This window comes from Tachyglossus aculeatus, chromosome 17 (genome assembly GCF_015852505.1).
Source record: "Tachyglossus aculeatus isolate mTacAcu1 chromosome 17, mTacAcu1.pri, whole genome shotgun sequence".
Classification (NCBI taxonomy): Eukaryota; Metazoa; Chordata; class Mammalia; order Monotremata; family Tachyglossidae; genus Tachyglossus; species Tachyglossus aculeatus.
In genome coordinates this window covers 10495104-10514212 of record NC_052082.1, presented here as the reverse complement: position 1 = coordinate 10514212, position 19109 = coordinate 10495104, and the positions used below count along the sequence as shown (strand labels likewise).

General features: G+C 49.7%; 1 protein-coding gene across 5 annotated transcripts in view; it reads right to left on the bottom strand.

Moving 5' to 3' along the window:
- Positions 1-2628: 2628 nt before the first annotated feature.
- The window catches only part of USO1 (USO1 vesicle transport factor), an 84714-nt gene continuing 68233 nt past the window's right edge, over positions 2629-19109 (bottom strand). For all 5 annotated transcript variants that reach the window (XM_038758975.1, XM_038758976.1, XM_038758974.1 and 2 more), the window contains 8 exons: positions 18669-18790; positions 17891-18029; positions 15745-15908; positions 13649-13732; positions 12470-12568; positions 8672-8782; positions 6204-6419; positions 2629-3616 (listed from right to left, as the gene is read on the bottom strand). In XM_038758975.1, the coding sequence (XP_038614903.1) occupies positions 3509-3616; positions 6204-6419; positions 8672-8782; positions 12470-12568; positions 13649-13732; positions 15745-15908; positions 17891-18029; positions 18669-18790 (1043 nt within the window). In that variant the 3' untranslated portion in view covers positions 2629-3508. The remainder of the gene's footprint in view (positions 3617-6203; positions 6420-8671; positions 8783-12469; positions 12569-13648; positions 13733-15744; positions 15909-17890; positions 18030-18668; positions 18791-19109) is intronic.

Sequence of the window (19109 nt, the reverse complement as noted above, 5' to 3'; positions counted from 1 at the left end):
TGTAAACTAGTTTTATGGGCAGGGAACGATCTACTCATTCGGTTACACTGTCCTCTCCCAAGAGCTTAGTACAGCGCGCTGCACACGGTAAGCGCTCAATAAATACCACTGATTGATTATTAAAATGGGGATTAAGACTGTGAGCCCCACGTGGGACAACCTCATCTCCTTGTAATTCCCCCCAGCGCTTACAACAGTGCTTTGCGGTGAGCCCGCTGTTGGGTACAGACTGTCTCTATGTGGTGCCGACTTGTACTTCCCAAGCGCTTAGTACAGTGCTCTGCACACAGTAAGCGCTCAAAAAATACGACTGATTGATTGATAGTAAGCGCTTAACAAATACCAACATTATTATTATTATTATAAGTGCCTGAACCTGAGGAATCGGTGTGGTCTAGTGGAAAGATCACTAGGCTTGGGAGTCAGGAGAGCTAAGAAGCAGCGTGGCTCAGTGGAAAGAGCCCGGGCTTTGGAGTCAGAGGTCATGGGTTCAAATCCCGGCTCCGCCACTTGTCAGCTGGGTGACTTTGGGCAAGTCACTTCTCTGGGCCTCAGTTACCTCATCTGTAAAATGGGGATGAAAACTGTGAGCCCCCGTGGGACAACCTGATCACCTTGTATCCCCCCACCCCAGCGCTTAGAACAGTGCTTTGCACATAGTAAGCCCTTAATAAATGCCATCATTATTATTATTCTCTGGACCTAAGTTACCTCCCCTGTAAAACGGGGATTAAAACTGTGAGCCCCCCGTGGGACAACCTGATCACCTTGTATCCCCCCCAGTGCTTAGAACAGTGCTTGGCACATAGTAAGTGCTTAATAAATGCCATCATTATTATTATTCTCTGGACCTCAGTTACCTCCTCTGTAAAACGGGGATTAAAACTGTGAGCCCCCCATGGGACAACCTGATCACCTTTTATCCCCCCAGCACTTAGAACAGTGCTTTGCACATAGTAAACGATTAATAAATGCCATTATTATTATTATTATTATTCTCTGGGCCTCAGTGACCTCATCTGTAAAACGGGGATTAAAACTGTGAGCCCCCCGTGGGACAACCTGATCACCTTGTATCCCCCCCAGCGCTTAGAACAGTGCTTTGCACATAGTAAGTGCTTAATAAATGCCATCATTATTATTATTCTCTGGACCTCAGTTACCTCCTCTGTAAAACGGGGATTAAAACTGTGAGCCCCCCATGGGACAACCTGATCACCTTTTATCCCCCCAGCACTTAGAACAGTGCTTTGCACATAGTAAACGATTAATAAATGCCATTATTATTATTATTATTATTCTCTGGGCCTCAGCGACCTCCTCTGTAAAACGGGGATTAAAACTGTAAGCCTCCCCGTGGGACAACCTGATCACCTTGTAACCTCCCCAGCGCTTAGAGCAGTGCTTTGCAAACAGTAAGCGCTTAATAAATGCCATCATTATTATTACTATTATTCTCCGGGCCTCAGTGACCTCATCTGTAAAACGGGGATTAAAACTGTGAGCCCCCCCGTGGGACAACCTGATCACCTTGTAACCTCCCCAGCGCTTAGAACAGTGCTTTGCGCATAGTAAGCACTTAACAAATACCATCATCATTATTATTATTATACCCAGCTCTGCCACTGGCCTGCTGTTGGCCTGGGGGCAGCTTGCTTCACTTCTCGGTGCCTCAGTTTCCTCAACTGTAAAAGGGGGATGCCTGCTCTCCCTCCAGCCTCAGACTGAGAACCTCATTTGGGCCCGGGGCCACATCCCATCGGCTTCTATTGCATCGTCCCGCCTCTGGCCCTCCTCAAATCGGACAATTATTCTCCCCCCTTTCAAAGAGGCCACCTCCTCCAAGAGGCCTTCCCAGACTAATCCCCACCTTCCCTCATCTCCCACTCCCTTCTGCGTCGCCCTGACTCGCTCATCATCACTCGTATTTATTGAGCGCTTCCTGTGTGCAGAGCACTGTACTAAGCGCTCCCTTTTCTCTTCCCCCATCCCAGCCCACGCCACTCACGTCCAGCTCTATAATTGCATTTATTTGTCCGTTGTCGGGTAGGGACCGTCTCTATCGGTTGCCAACTTGTAATTTAATTTAATAACGGCATTTATTAAGCGCTTACTCTGTGCCAAGCACTGTTCTAAGCGCTGGGGAGTTTACAAGGTGATCAGGTTGTCCCACGGGGGGCTCACGGTCTTCATCCCCATTTGACAGACGAGGGAACTGAGGCCCAGAGAAGCGAAGTGCCTTGACCAAAGTCACCCAGCTGACAAGGGGCGGAGCCGGGATTTGAACCCGTGACCTCGGACTCCAAAGCCCGGGCTCTTTCCACTGAGCCACGCTGCTTCCCCTAGAAATCTTGGACTTCCCAAGCGCGTAGTCCAGTGATCTGCACACGGTAAGCGCTCAATAAATACGACTGAATGAATGTCCGGCTCCCCGCTCTAGACTGTGAGCTCGTTGTGGGCAGGGAACGTATCTGTTTATCGCTGTATTGTCCTCTCCCAAGCGCTCAGTATAGTGCTCTGCACACAGTAAGCGCTCAATAAAGACCACCGAATGAATCTACCGCCCCGGTTCTCAGGCCCAGAGCAAGTGTTTAAACGAACGCCGTAATTATCATTACGAACCCCAGGTGAACATACCATCTATTTTTATTACCAAAACATGAAGTGGGTGCCCGGTTTCAATTTGCCCTTTTAAAATCTATTATCCTGCTCAAACCTACTTGGCGTAAAAGCCAATAAATTATATAAATCTGGGTGCTGTTTGTTGGTTTTTTTTTTTTAAACTCAAACATAAAATTGGTTAGGACCATCAGCATTAACACGTTAGCTTTCTTCAAAAAAAAAAAAAAAAATCACATGCTACCACGCCGTTGGCGAGTTCGCCCAAACACCCCGAGGCGTCATTAGGTTTCCGTGTGATTCCTCGTGTCTGGACGCTCGAGGTACAGGGATGCGGCTGTTTTAGGTGGGAAGGCGGTCGTTTCCCGTCCCCGTCCGGCTCCGCTTCCTTTAGAAGGTGGAGTGGAGCCGAAAGCGGTTGATGTGAATCCTTCTCCCCAAGCTGGGCGGCCTCGAGCGTCCTGGCTGAATTTCGAACCGGTGATTCAACGGACAAACCAGAGAGAACGACAGGGCCTCAAAAATAACGGATTCGGCGGGGGGCGAGGCAAAAATACGCAGAACTTCCTGAAGACGGGCGACGAGCACCTGTCGCCACAACGGGCTTCGGACTGTTCGTTTTTGGCATCTAAACCTGTTCCAAAGTTACCTTTCGGGCCCACTGTGGAAATGCAGTAAAATAGAGATTTGGGGTTCGCGCCCCCGGTTCGGGTTCTCAATCCGGGCGGCATCGTTTGGGAGACATCACGCTAGGGTTCTCGCCAGGAGGACGTGTGTGCCCGTTCGCTCCCCAAACTCTCCGTTTTGTGTTTCGGACAGCGTCGTCTTCGGCTTCGGTCTTGGGTCACGGCCCCGTCTCCGTCACCCGCCGGGAGACCGGACGGCTGGGTTACTTCTGCTCTTCCTCTTGGCCGTCCTCCTCCTCTTCCTCTTCGTCGTCCTCGTCGTCGTCGTCATCGCCTTGGTCTCCAGATTCGATCTCGTCCTCATCCTCAACCTAAACGGAAGAAGCGGCCGTTAGACGGATTCCCAGCAGCCCGGGCCGTCCCTAGTGCCGCCAATGCCGACGGATCAGCTCTCCGGCTCCGGGCCTGGAGGGCACCCTGCCTTCTGGCCTTCCGGGAGGCCACATGGGCTCTGCTTTCGTTCATTCGTATTTATTGAGCGCTTACTGCGTGCAGAGCACTGGACTAAGCGCTTGGGAAGCGCAAATCAGGCTCGGCTGCCTGCGCCCTGTGGAAAGCAGATGGCCGGATCAATTTACCCTGTGGGGATTTGTGGTCTTCTGATCCCGGCTCCGCCACCTCTCAAATGTGTGACTTTGGGCAAGTCACTTCACTTCTCTGGGCCTCAGTTCCCTCATCTGTAAAATGGGGTTTAAGACTGTGAGCCCCATGTGGGAGAGCTCACCTCCTCCAGGAGGCCTTCCCAGACTGAGCCCTCTCCTTCCTCTCCCCCTCCTTCCCCTCCCCACAGCACCCGTATATGTTTGTACGTATTTATTACTCCATTTCTTTAACTTGTACGTGTTATTTATCGATTTATTTTATTTTGTTAATATGTTTCGGTTTGTCATCTGTCTCCCCCTTCTAGACTGTGAGCCCGCTGTTGGGTAGGGACCGTCTAATGTTGCCAACATGTACTTCCCAAGCGCTTAGTCCAGTGCTCTGCACACAGTAAGCGCTCAATAAATACGAATGAATGAATCCCGGCGAGGGTTCTGGGAGCCTCCGGAAACCCCGCGCATCAACCGATCCCAACGGGGCTCAGGCTGCCCCTCCGTTAGATGAGGTGTCTTCTCACACGCAAAAAGTGCCCCCAATTAGTCACGTTTTGCCCCCTGCCTTTGGAAAGCCCAGGGAACCGAAATGCAGCCCCTTCCAGACCACCACCCCCAGAACCTTTCCCTGACAAGCGAGCCCCGGCAGCCCGGAGCCCGGAGATTTTCCGGGAGCGGCTCTCTGGAAACGGGGCTCCTTGGCTGCGGCCCGAGGCCTTCCGAGGGAAACCCCGCCGGTGGAGACGGCTTTCCGGGGAGGCAGCCGCTTTTTCTCCGTGCTGACCCCCGCCAGAAGAGATGCGGTGGGTCCGCTGGCCCCGGGCCTTTCCCGGCTGAATCCGGCAGCCCCAAGAGGCGGACGGACTGGGGAAGGTAAGGGTGATTTTCCCTTTCTGGGAGTTTCGGCTCCTTTTACAGAGCGGGAGATCGGAAAAACAGGAAGGTGACTTCAGTCCCCATTCACAAAACTTGAGAAATCTTGTACTTCCCTCCGCGCCCCCGCCACAGCCTCACCGGGCCCTGCCAGCCCATATAATAATAATAATGGCATTTATTAAGCGCTTACTACGTGCAAAGCACTGTTCTAAGCGCTGGGGGGTTACAAGGTGATCAGGTTGTCCCACGGGGGGCTCACAGTCAACCCCCATTTTACAGATGAGGGAACTGAGGCCCAGAGAAGTGAAGTGACTTGCCCAAGGTCACCCAGCTGACAACTGGCAGAGCCGGGATTTGAACCCACGACCACTGACTCCAAAGCCCGGGCTCTTTCCACTGAGCCAGGCTGCTTCTCATATGCAGGGAGACACACAGAAACGGGCCATTAAATAATAATGATGGTATTTAAGCGCTTACTATGCGCCCAGCACTGGGGAGGACACAAGGTAATCAGGCTGTCCCACGTGGGGCTCACAGTCTTCCCATTTTACAGATTCATTCATTCATTCAATCGTATTTATTGAGCGCTTACTGTATGCAAAGCACTGTACTAAGCGCTTGGGAAGTCCAAGTTGGCAACATGTAGAGACGGTCCCTATCCAGAGCCCACAGTCTTAATCCCCATTTTACAGATTCATTCATTCATTCAATCGCATTTATTGAGCACTTATTGAGTGCAGAGCACTGGACTAAGCGCTTGGGAAGTACAAGTTGGCAACTTATAGAGACGGTCCCTACCCAACAGTGGGCTCACGGTTTAGAAGGGGGAGATACAGATGAGGTAACTGAGGCACAGAGAAGTGAAGTCACTTGCCCAAAGTCACAAGAAACACACGGGCATGCAACACACACACACATACAGTGTTGGTTTAAAATATGTAATATCATCATCATCATCAATCGTATTTATTGAGCACTTACTGTGTGCAGAGCACTGTACTAAGCGCTTGGGAAGTACAAATTGGCAACATATAGAGACAGCCCCTACCCAACAGTGGGCTCACAGTCTAAAAGGGGGTAATATATCTGTAAATGCTTGACAACGTGCTTTTCGCATTGCTTTTTAAATTATGAAAACGCTGGGTTCACTTCCTATTGGGTGGTTTAAAAAAATAATACTATGGTTTTCAGGAAGAGGGTTAGTTTTGGTTTCTGCTTTGCCTCGGAGCACTCGACGAGGCTGTGAGCTTGTCGTGGACGGGGAATGTGCCTAGCAACTCTGCTGTGTTATTACACTGTACTCGCCCGAGCGCTTAGTTCGGGGCTCTGCCCAGGATAAAAACTCGATAAATGCGATTGCTTGGGGTCATGTGACACCGCTGACCCCCCACCGACCGACCGGCCGGCCTCCGGAAACGGTGGTTCTTACCGGTTCCCCGAGTTCCTTGAGTTTGTTCTTTAATGCGATGATTTTCTGGTCCTGGTCGGCGAGCAGCACCAAGAGTTCGTCCTGCTCCTTTTTGGACTCTAAAACCTCCTGCTGCAATTTGCTTTTTTCGTTCTGTAAGACCGCGATGGTACTGTTGGAGGAGGCCAGCTGCTGGGTCAGAGACGCTTGTTCCTCCGAGAGAGTTTTCACTTCGTTCTGCGGGGGACACAGAGAAAAGTTAGTGCCCTGACACGTTCACGGCCTAGAAGCCGGCGATCAGCTCTGCACAAAAAGGGGCTCTTCGTGGTAATAATGATAATAATAATAATAATAACCGCATTTATTAAGCACTTACTATGTGCAAAGCACCGTTCTAAGCGCTGGGGAGGTTACAAGGTGAACAGGTTGTCCCACGTGGGGCTCCCAGTCTTCATCCCCATTTGACAGATGAGGTCACTGAGGCCCAGAGAAGTGAAGTGACTTGCCCAAAGTCACCCAGCTGACAAGTGGCGGGGCCGGGATTTGAACCCATGACCTCTGACTCCAAAGCCCGGGCTCTTTCCACCGAGCCACGCTGCTTCTCTAATAATTTTGGTATTTGTTAAGCACTATGTGCCAAGCACTGTTCGAAGCGCCGGGGGAGATACAAGGTGATCAGGTTGTCCCACATGGGGCTCACAGTCTTAATCCCCATTTTCCAGATGAGGCCACTGAGGCCCAGAGAAGTGAAGTGACTTGCCTAAAGTCACACAGCTGATAAGTGACAGAGCCGGCACTGAGGAAGATACAAGGTGATCACGTTGTCCCACATGGGGCTCACAGTCTTAATCCCCATTTTCCAGATGAGGGAACTGAGGCCCAGAGAAGTGAAGTGACTTGCCCAAAGTCACATAGGTGATAAGTGACAGAGACGGGATTAGAACCCATGACCTCTGACTCCCAAGCCCACGCTCTGCGTACCAACTAACCGCTCCGTTTCACCGTTTGCCGGGCTCCAGGGGTCTTCGTAATTACAGAGACCTTTAAATACGGCCGTGGGCAGGAGTCGGCGGAACCGATTATAGGAATTCCCGAAACTCACTATAATGAGCGTCGGTCTCTGTTTTAAACGCTCAGACTCGATTATGCAGAGAACGCATTTTCCCGCGCTCACAGGAGGACGGTCACGGCGGGAAGGGGGAAATGTTCTCGGCACAGAATGCCACAGACGGTGACCGCTCTCCGTGTGAATCCGGACACCCGGTCCGGCTGAGGAGTCATCCCTGTTCCTCGACATATCGCGACTCTCAGCTCGTTGTGGGAGAGGAATATAATAATAATAATAATAATAATAATAATAATGGCATTTATTAAGCGCTTACTATGTGCAAAGCACTGTTCTAAGCGCTGGGGGTTTACAAGGTTATCAGGATGCCTCCCGTGGGGCTCACAGTCTTCATCCCCATTTTACAGATGGAACTGAAGCCCAGAGAAGTGAAGTGACTTGCCCAATATGTCTATTATATTATATATTATATTATATTTACTCCCCCAAGCACCTAGTACAGTGCTCTACACACCGTGAGCGCTCAATACGACTGAACTGAATTGAACTGCAATACGGTGCCAAGATGCCCGAGGCCCAGGGAGGCTAAGCAACTTAACCGTTGTCCCAGCGGCCGTGATTCGAACTCAGGGCACTTGGGTCGAAGCTTCTCATTCTACCCCAACGGCCCCGACGAAACCCAAATCACATCACGGATCGGGGGAAGCGAAAGGTTCAAGTCCAAATTCCAAGTCAAACTCCGGAACCGCCACGTGTCCGCTGTGTGATGTGGGGCAAGGCACTTCACTTCTCTGTGCCTCAGTTCCCTCATCTGTCAAATGGGGATGAAGACTGGGAGCTCCACGTGGGACAACCTCATTACCCTGTATCCCAAGGAAGTCACGTGCGCCTACAGGGTTTCCAGTGAAGCTGGAAGCCAGGGAATCCGGAAGCGTCATGGATAAAACCATGAGAGAGTCAATCAATCAATCAATTGTATTTATTGAGCGCTTACTGTGTGCACAGCACTGTACTAAGCGCTTGGGAAGTACAAGTTGGCAACGTATAGAGACGGTCTCTACCCAACAGTGGGCTTACAGTCTAGAAGGGGGAGACAGAGAACAAAACCAAACATATTGACAAAATAAAATAAATAGAATAGATCTGTACAAGTAAAATAAATAGAGTAATAAATATGTACAAACATATATACATATATACAGGTGCACCTAGCCGAGGGCTTCCTCTTCCCCCTCTTGAGCTCTGCGGCCCCAACTGACCGTGTCTACCAGCCCTGTTGTATTGCACTCTCCCAAGCACTTAGTACAGTGCTCCGCACTCAGTAAATACCTCCGACCGATCGCTCCAGGGAACGAGGGTCTGGTTTTCCTGAACTTGGGAGCGCAGGTGCTTCCTAAGCCCGGGAGCTTAAACCACCACCTACCTTTAACTCTTTGGTCTCTTGCAGTAAGGCGGACAGTCTTCCTTCTAACTCGGTATTTTTCGCTGCTGCCACGGCCCCGTTTTCTCCTGATGCAGGAGGAGCTGATTTATTCTGCACAAAACAAATTCCGGATCTGAATGACTTCAAGGCTTTCACATTTGTTATAGAGAGGTCGAGGAGGGATTAGCTGAGGTTTCAGTTTGGACCGGGGCATTTTGCGGCCCGAAGTTGTGGGGCTCGATTGCCGCATTTATACGCCGGTAGGACGCCGCCTCCCACGAGATGTGGCCCCCGTTTTCCAAGCCCCCTAAGTCAAGAAAAGGAAGGTAAACCTAAAGCATCCAAGGAAACAAAAGGGAGACGTAGCCTTTTCCCGTCATTTCTACCTCTCCCTTGCCTCCTTTGCTTCCTGGGACCGCCTAGCTGTGTTCACCAGAAATCCCTCCACTAATTCCCCCACATCTCTCCGATGATGATGATGATGATGGCATTTATTAAGCACTTACTACGTGCCAGGCACTGTTCTAAGCGCTGGGGAGGTTACAAGGTGATCATAGTCTTCATCCCCATTCTACAGATGAGGGAACTGAGGCCCAGAGAAGTGACTTGCCCAAAGTCACACAGCTGATAGTTGGCAGACCCGCGATTTGAACCCATGACCTCAGACTCCAAAGCCCGGGCTCTTTCCCCTGAATCACACTGCTTCTCTAAGTGACAATCATCATCATCAATCGTATTTATTGAGCGCTTACTGTGTGCAGAGCACCGTACTAAGCGCTTGGGAAGTACAAATTGGCAACATATAGAGACAGTCCCTGCCCAACAGTGGGCTCACAGTCTAAAAGGGGGAGACAGAGAACAAAACCAAACATACTAACAAAATAAAATAAATAGAATTGATATGTACAAGTAAAATAAATAGAGTAATAAATATGTATAAACATATATACATATACACAGGTGCTGTGGGGCAGGGAAGGAGGTAAGATGGGGGGGATGGAGAAGGGGACGAGGGGGAAATCACCTCACAATCACCTCACACCCCATAATATTGATGTAAATATTCTTATACTCTCCCATATCTCCGATCCTCCAGCATCAATCCTACCCCACTTCGCACCAAGGCGGTTTAAGAGTCTCCCTCACCAGCCTCTCCCTCCAGACACCGGGGCTTCCTGAGGCCTTGGATGAACACAGCCCCTTCACCAACATCTCTGGACGCCGCCAATCAATCAATCAATCAATCAATCGTATTTATTGAGCGCTTACTATGTGCAGAGCACCGTACTAAGCGCTTGGGAAGTACAAACTGGCAACACATAGAGACAGTCCCTACCCAACAGTGGGCTCACAGTCTAAAAGGGGGAGACAGAGAACAAAACCAAACATACCAACAAAATAAAATAAACAGGATAGAAATGTACAAGCAAAATAAATAAATAAATACATAAATATTTATTTATTATTTAACTCCGCATAACTCCGCCGACTGTCCGGAGTTACCGGCGAAAAGGGAATTCCAGGGAGGGCAGTTTCTGCGGTCCAGAGGAGAGCGAGAGGGAGGAGTTTCCTGACTGTGAGCCCTTTTAATCAATCAGTCAATCATATTTATTGAGCGCTTACTGTGTGCGGAGCACTGGACTAAGCGCTTGGGAAGTCCAAGTTGGCAACATCTAGAGACGGTCCCTACCCAACAGTGGGCTCACAGTCTAAAAGGGGGAGACAGAGAACAAAACCAAACATACCAACAAAATAAAATAAATAGGATAGAAACGTACAAGTAAAATAAATAAATAAATAAATAAATATTTATTTATTATTTAACTCCGCATAACTCCGCCGACTGTCCGGAGTTACTGGCGAAAAGGGAATTCCAGGGAGGGCAGTTTCTGCGGTCCAGAGGAGAGCGAGAGGGAGGAGTTTCCTGACCGTGAGCCCTTTTAATCAATCAATCAATCGCATTTATTGAGCGCTTACTGTGTGCAGAGCACTGGACTAAGTGCTTGGGAAGTCCAAGTTGGCAACATAGAGAGACGGTCCCTACCCAACAGTGGGCTCACAGTCTAGAAGGGGGAGACGGACAACGAAACCAAACATACTAACAAAATATCTGGAGTCAGCGAGCTGAGCCTGTTAGAGGCGTGTGCTCCTCTGAGAAGAGAAAGGAAGTCAGCCGTTTGAACGTGAAGCCATAAACGTTCTACAGAACCGTGGAAAGTTTTCCCAGACCCGGTGGAAAAAGTCAAGCCTTCTCGGGACGTTGGACGGAATAAGCCGCGCGTGACTAACGGCCCGAGAGGCGGCTCAAATAAACGGCCTCGGGAAAAATGTCTTTGGCACACGCCTCCAGGGTTGCGGAGAGATTTTGCTTGAAGTGCACAATCCATGTGGGATGCGAGGGCTTTTAGACTGTGAGCCCACTGTTGGGTAGGGACCGTCTCTATATGTTGCCAACTTGTCCTTCCCAAGCGCTTAGTCCAGTGCTCTGCACACAGTAAGCACTCAATAAATACGATTGATGATGATGATGATGAAAGGGACAACCTCTCTGCCTTAGCCACACGGAAGGGAGGAAAGGCTTCCGCTGACGATCCCGCCGGGGGACGGCCTTAGACACGGCTTAGCTCAGACGGTTTGAGAGCTTTCCTTTAACTTGTTCCTCTCACCGTTTGTCCCTGCATCCTCCCGAGAGCCCCACGGATCAAGTCGGGAAACCGAGGTCCCAAAGCAAGCAGCCTGCAGAGCAAAGCAAACCCCTTCCCCTCCACACCCTTTCCACAGGCCATCTTTTTGTTAGGGCAAGTCACCCCCGTCTATGACCAGTAAAGCTCCTGGTTTTGGAGGCATGAGCATCTCTACATGCTCAGTGGCCCCCTCCCTCCCCGCCACAGTCCGGAAGCTCGCTGTGAGCAGGGAATGCGCCTGTTATTATTATACTGTACTCTCCCAAGCGCTCAGTACAGTGCTCTGCACACAGTAAGCGCTCCGTAATTACGACTGAACGAGCATCTCACCCAGAAATGGAGTAAGGGGAAAGACAAGGGGCTACCAAAATGAGCTTTAAAAAAAAAAAGAAGGAATCTTCGAGACTTCAGGTACGGTATATTACGTTACGATGTACTTAGTAGTAAATAGAAATTAAATACACTTTATTTCTTCTCTGAGCGCTCAATAAATGCAACAAAAAGGATACAAAAAGCTTGTTGCCAGCCAGTTTTTTTTTTTACTAGCTAGATGTGTGCACTGGAAGTCTCTCACGGGACCTTGCCCGCCTGTGCAATTCCCTCCTCTGGACTCTTTCCCGGAGCTTAACGCAGGGCTCGGCACTCAGTAATAACTTAATAAATACTACTACTACAAGGAGGGAAGAAAGGGGAACAAGAACCCAGCCGGCCTATTTCACATCCTGTCAGGAACAGTGGGAGAAGGTTTGACAGGAGGAGAAGCGGCCGCTTCTCGGCTGCTGTCCGCTATCTGGCCAATTTTCACGGATTTTGCACTTCTCCCCTAAGTTTCCTGGAATTGCCTCGAGAGCTGCCTGTGATCGGCGGCTAAAAGACACAACATTTCAATCAAGCGAGCGGAGAGCGGTCCAAACTGGAAAAGCTCCAGAATTACAGGTGAGTATTAAGAACCGGCCTGAAAGTTATCACAACATTTTGGACTCGGAGAAACGGCTCAAAGAAATGGCTTGGGGACCCAAAGCTACTTTAAGAAATTATGGCTTGTCGCAGGTGAACGGAAAGAGAGAAACGGACAACATCCGGCAAGGAAAGGGGGGCAAATCCCCAAACTCACACTAGTTTCCGATTTCTGCAACAGCTCCTGCTTCTCCACCTGCAGTTTCGTCATCTCCAGGGACTGCAGCTTTAACTGAGACCTCAAGGCTTCCAGTTCCTTGGGGGACAAAAACGGAAAAACTCCTTTTAGAAAAAGTTGAGCGCTGCAAGAGAAACGTCCTCCTCGGGATGTGCCGCTATTTCACCGGCACGTTTGCCACGCATTTCGCCCCTAAAATAAAAGCTCCGGAGTCATGTGCTCTTCACTGCCGATTGTGGGCGGGGGACGAGTCTACCAACTCTGTTATGTTGCACTCTCTAAGCGCTTAGTACAGTGCTTTGCACACCGGAAGAGCTTAATAAATAGCGCTGCTTGAAAGAGAGAGTCAATGGGGTCGGGAAGACGGGAGGGGGAGAAAGAGGAGGAATCAGGAAGCAGTTAAAATATCCTGCATCAGAAGGGCAAGTCTGTTGAACCAAGGGTCTGCTATCAATTTCCCACTGAAAACTGGTGTTTTATAATCACGTTTCCAGTCAAAGAATCTCTTTTCGGTCAGCTTAATTGCGTCAGCGCACAATTCTGCCCTTTTCCTCCCCAGTTCTCCTCACGCTCGGCTTTTCCCGGCCGCCAACTCCCTTACGGGGACACTTAGAACAGTTTTCAGCGCTTAGATCAGTGCTTCGCACACAGTAAGCGCTTAACAAATGCCATCATTATTATTATTCTCCCTCGGCCCCGTAGATCTTTGTGCCTGACACATTTCACGTGAATTCCTACGCTCTCAAGAGTGCTTAAAGGGAAATCAGTCTGTCAGTTGCATCCGGTGGCATCTCAAACGCCTTTTATCGCATCGTTAATTCTCCCGTGTACGTTAACGCGTTACTTGGTAGGGACAGAAATATCCTGATTCAAGTTATGAAATGGTCTTGCTGCTTTTTTCTTTTCTCTAACTGCCCTGTCAGCTGGGTAGGAGGCTGGTGTCTCCTTGGGAGCCAAAAGACAGAATGTCGATGGACCAGTTGTTTGCTATGTGCTCTGCACATAGTAAGCGCTCAATAAATACGATTGATTGATTGCTATACCCCAAATCTCGGCTGCCCCCCGTCACTGGGCACAGAAGACACGCCTGCTTGTACAGTTGTAACTGTACTGTAACTTGTACAGTTACGCTGCACAAAACATAACAAAAAGATTTACCCGTTGCACTTCGGTAGCGTTTTCGGGATCTCCGGCTTTGAAGGCCTCTAACGATGGTTCTGTTTTCCCCGACTGCATGGTCTTCTACAGCATAAAAACAAACCGTTTGGTTACGTTGTGACAGTTTTTTTTAAAGCACCGCCAGAATAATAATAATAATAATAATAATGATGATGGCATTTGTTAAGCGCTTACTATGTGCAGAGCACTGTTCTACGCGCTGGGGGAGGATACAAGGTGATCAAGTTGTCCCACGGGGGGCTCACAGTCTTCATCCCCATTTTACAGATGAGGTCACTGAGGCCCAGAGAAGTGAAGGGACTTGCCCAAAGTCACACAGCTGACAAGTGGCGGAGCCGGGATTTGAACCCATGACCTCTGACTCCAAAGCCCGGGCTCTTTCCACTGAGCCATGCTGCCAGAAACTCTGGAACCTAGAACTCCATGCGTAAATAACAATAATAACGATGGTATCTGTTAAGCACTTATTAGGTGCAAAGCGCCGGTCTAAGCGCTGAGGGACACAAGGTGATCAGGTTGTCCCACGTGGGGCTCACAGTCTTCATCCCCATTTGACGGATGAGGGAACCGAGGCCCAGAGAAGTGAAATGGCTTGCCCAAGGTCACACAGCAGACACGTGGCACAGGTCTCTTTAAAGGCGACCTTTTAAAGGTCTTTAAAGGTCGCTGCCACCTTTTGGGTCGCAGCGTGGCTCAGTGGAAAGAGCGCGGGCTTTGGAGTCAGAGGTCGTGGGTTCAAATCCCGGCTCCGCCAACTGTCGGCTGTGTGACTTTGGGCAAGTCTCTTCACTTCTCTGGGCCTCAGTTCCCTCATCTGTAAAATGGGGATGAAGACTGTGAGCCCCCCGTGGGACAACCTAATCACCTCAGTTCCCTCATCCCTTCCAGCGCTTAGAACAGTGCTTTGCACACAGTAAGCGCTTAGTAAATGCCATTATTATTATTATTGTAACCTCCCCGGAGCTTAGAACAGTGCTTTGCACATAGTAAGCGCTTAATAAATGACATTATTATTATTATTGTAACCTCCCCGGCGCTTAGAACAGTGCTTTGCACATAGTAAGCGCTTAATAAATGCCACTATTATTATTATTGTAACCTCCCCGGCGCTTAGAACAGTGCTTTGCACATAGTAAGCGCTTAATAAATGACATTATTATTATTATTGTAACCTCCCCGACGCTTAGAACAGTGCTTTGCACATAGTAAGCGCTTAATAAATGCCATTGTTATTATTATTGTAACCTCCCCGGCGCTTAGAACAGTGCTTTGCACATAGTAAGCGCTTAATAAATGCCATTATTATTATTATTGTAACCTCCCCGGTGCTTAGAACAGTGCTTTGCACATAGTAAGCGCTTAATAAATGCCATTATTATTATTATTGCAACCTCCCCGGCGCTTAGAACAGTGCTCTGCACATAGTAAGCGCTTAATAAATGCCATTGTTATTATTATTGTAACCTCCCCGGCGCTTAGAACAGTGCTTTGCACATAGTAAGCGCTTAATAAATGCCATCATTATGATTACGTGGCGGATTTGGCAACAGACCAGTCCTTCGGACTCTCAGGCCCGGGCTCTGCCCGCTTAGCCAAGCTGCTTCTCAGACTTCTAGACTGGAAGCTCGCGGTGGGCAGGGAAAGTGTCTGCCAACTCTGATGTTTTAGACTGTATATATGTTCGTACAGATTTATTACTCTATTTATTTATTTATTTTACCTGTACATATCTATTCTATTTATTTTATTTTGTTAGTACGTTTGGTTTTGTTCTCTATCTCCCCCTTTTAGACTGTGAGCTCACTGTTGGGTAGGGACTGTCTCTATATGTTGCCAACTTGGACTTCCCAAGGGCTTAGTCCAGTGCTCTGCATGTAGTAAGCGCTCAATAAATACGATTGATTGATTGATTGATGTACTCTGAACCCTCCCAAGCACTCGGTACAGTGCTCCACACACAGCAAGCGCTCAATACCAACGATGATGCCGCCGTTCCGCCCCGCAGCCCCAGGAGCCCACGCTCTTCTGCTCCCGGTACCATCCCCGGGGCGGGGGGGACGACACTTGGGCCTCACCAAATTTTCAATCAGCGCCTCCTTTTCCGCCAGCTGTCCTTGCAAAAGCTCCCGCTGGCTTTTCAGTTGGCTGATCTCCTCTCGCAGCCGGCCGGTTTCTTCGGGCTGGAGGCCGTTCACCTGCGCCCCGTCGCTGGGGGCTCCGTGGTGCTGATGGTCTTTTCCTAACGGGGGACGGGGACACGGGGGTTGGGGGGGTCAGCCCGGGGCCGTACGACCCCCCGGACGGGCCCGAGTCCCTTCCGTGCTCCTCAGCAGCCGCCCCAACGGTGTCCACCCCAACGTGTGGTCTTCCACACGCTGAGACGCCAAAGCGCGACCGCGTCCAGGCGTCCGTTCATCGACGTCTAGGCCGGAGGGGGTCAATTCTAGCCTGTGAGCCCGCTGTTGGATAGAGACCGTCTCTAGATGTTGCCGACTTGGACTTCCCAAGCGCTTAGTCCAGTGCTCTGCACACAGTAAGTGCTCAATAAATACGATTGAATGAATGAATGACTGAATTATCCCTCCAGGGCTGAGGCGGCCTGGATCGCGTGGGATGGATCGTTACAAAAGACTGAGCCCCCTTTTTCCTCTCCTCCTCCCCATCCTCCCCGCCCTACCTCCTTTCCCTCCCCACAGCACTTGTATATATATATTTGTCCAGATTTATTACTCTATTTATTTTACTTGTACATATTTACTCTCCTATTTATTTTGTTAATGATGCGCATTTAGCTTTAATTCTATTTGTTCTGACAACTTTGACACCTGTCTACATGTTTCGTTTTGTTGGCCGTCTCCCCCTTCTAGACTGTGAGCCCGTTGTTGCGTAGGGACCGTCTCTTTATGTTGCCGACTTGTGCTTCCCAAGCGCTTAGTAGCGTGGCTCGGTGGAAAGAGCCTGGGGTTTGGAGTCAGAGGTCATGGGTTCGAATCCCGGCTCCGCCACGTGTCTGCTTTGTGGCCCTGGGCAAGTCACTTAGCTTCTCTGAGCCTCAGTTCCCTCATCTGTAAAATGGGGATTAAGACTGGGAGCCCCCCGTGGGACAACCTGATCACCTTGTATCCCCCCAGTGCTTAGAACAGTGCTTGGCACATAGTAAGTGCTTAACAAATGCCATTATTATTATTAATAGTAGTACAGTGCTCTGCACACAGGGAGCACTCAAATATGATTGAATGAATGAATTAGACTGTGAGCCCACTGCTGGGTAGGGACTGTCTCTATATGTTGCCAACTTGGACTTCCCAAGCGCTTAGTACAGTGCTCTGCACACAGTAAGCGCTCAATAAATACGATTGATGATGATGATCAGCGTGGAGCAGTGTGGCTCAGTGGAAAGAGCCCGGGCTTGGGAGTCAGAGGTCATGGGTTCTAATCCCGGCTCTGCCACTTGTCAGCTGGGTGACTTTGGGCAAGTCACTTCACTTCTCTGGGCCTCAGTTCCCTCATCTGTAAAAATGGGGATTAAGACTGTGAGCCCCACGTGGGACAACCTTGATTACCTTGTATCCCCCCCCCCAGCGCTTAGAACAGTGCTTGGCACATAGTAAGCGCTTCACAAATACCAACATTATTATTATTATTATTATTATTATTATTATCATCATTACAGCTCTCTCCTTTCCCAAGCTTCCAGCTCACGACAGAGGAAGACGCCCAACGCCAAAACCTGCAACTGACGGGGTCACTCGGCGGTTCAGGACGGTGCTCTGCCCCCCGGGGAAGCGCTCACTAAATATCACGGATTGACTGAATGCCTCCGTTAAGTACCATCTCCAAGCACGGGACGGTGGACACGAACACGTCGAAAGGAGGGAAGAAACACCTCTTAGGTTTCTGTCCATCAATCAATCAACTGGTACTTCCCAAGCGCTTAGTACAGTGCTCTGCACACAGTAAGCGCTCAATAAATACGACTGAATGAATGAATTTACCGAGGGCTTACTGCACGCGGAGCACTGTTCGAGGCGGTTGGGAGGGTTTTAAGGGCCACCGTCACAGCCCTGCCCTTTAACGGCCAGTAAAAGGAAAAAGCAAGCCTGCCGGAGCGCGATTAATCCATCGATCATATTTACTGAGCGCTTAGCGTGTGCAGGGCACTGTGCTAAGCGCTCGGGAGGATGAGTGACAGGAGGAAGGACAAACGCCAAGCCGCCATACCTAGCTGGACTTTCAGGAGGTTATACTGGTCCTTGTGCTGCTGTATCTGGGACGCTTGCTGCGTGACTGCTGTCTGAAGCTGTTCGTTTTGACATTTAAGGGTGGACACCTGTTGTTTCAGGTCCTCGAGCTGGAAATCCTGTGAATGAAGGAAAAGGATTAAGTGTGCTTTAGCCATAATAATAATAATAATAATAATAATAATGATAATGGCATTTATTAAGCCCCTTTTAGACTGTGAGCCCACTGTTGGGTAGGGACTGTCTCTATATGTTGCCAACTTGGACTTCCCAAGCACTTCGTACAGTGCTCTGCACACAGTAAGCGCTCAATACGATTGATTGAATGATTAAGCGCTTACTATGTGCCAAGCACTGTTCTAAGCACTGAGGAGTTTACAAGGTGATCAGGTTGTCCCACGTGGGGCTCGCAGTCTTAACCCCCATTTTACAGATGAGGGAACTGGGGCCCAGAGAAGTGAAGTGACTTGCCCAAAGTCACCCAGCTGACAAGTGGCGGAGCCGGGATTTGAACCCATGACCCTTGACTCCAAAGCTCGTGCTCTTTCCGCTGAGCCACACTGCTTCCCCACTGTGAATTATTCATTCAATCGTATTTATCGAGCGCTTACTGTGCGCAGAGCACTGTACTAAGCGCTTGGGAAGTGCAAGTCGGCGACATCGAGAGACGGCCCCTACCCAACAGCGGGCTCCCAGTCTAGAACGGGGAGACAGACAACAAAACAAAACCCCACAACGATCCCTCCGCTGGGACTCACCTGCTCCCTGATCATGTTTTTGTAGTGAGACACGATACTGTCGTGCTGCTCCAAGGTTTTCTTCACCTCTTCCTCCTTCTGATCTTCCTCACTAGACTTATAAATAGCCTTGGTTATAATACCTGCAGAAGACGGCTTATTTTTAATATTCCACACCTTCAACGCGGCACGTGAACATTCAACCCGCCCAGCGGACTCGAGGGATGCGGCTCCGCCACACGACGTCGTCGCCGGGGAGCGCTTTGAGGGATCAGGGGCCCGCTGTCGGCTGCTGGGCAGGGCACTGTACTAAGCGCTTGGGAGAGCGCAATGCGAGAGAATTGGCAGGCACGTTCCCCGAGAGGGCAGGGATCGGTCCTGCTTATTTTTAGCGTACTCTCCCAACTGCTCATTCATTCATTCATTCATTCATTCATTCATTCATTCATTCAATCGGATCTC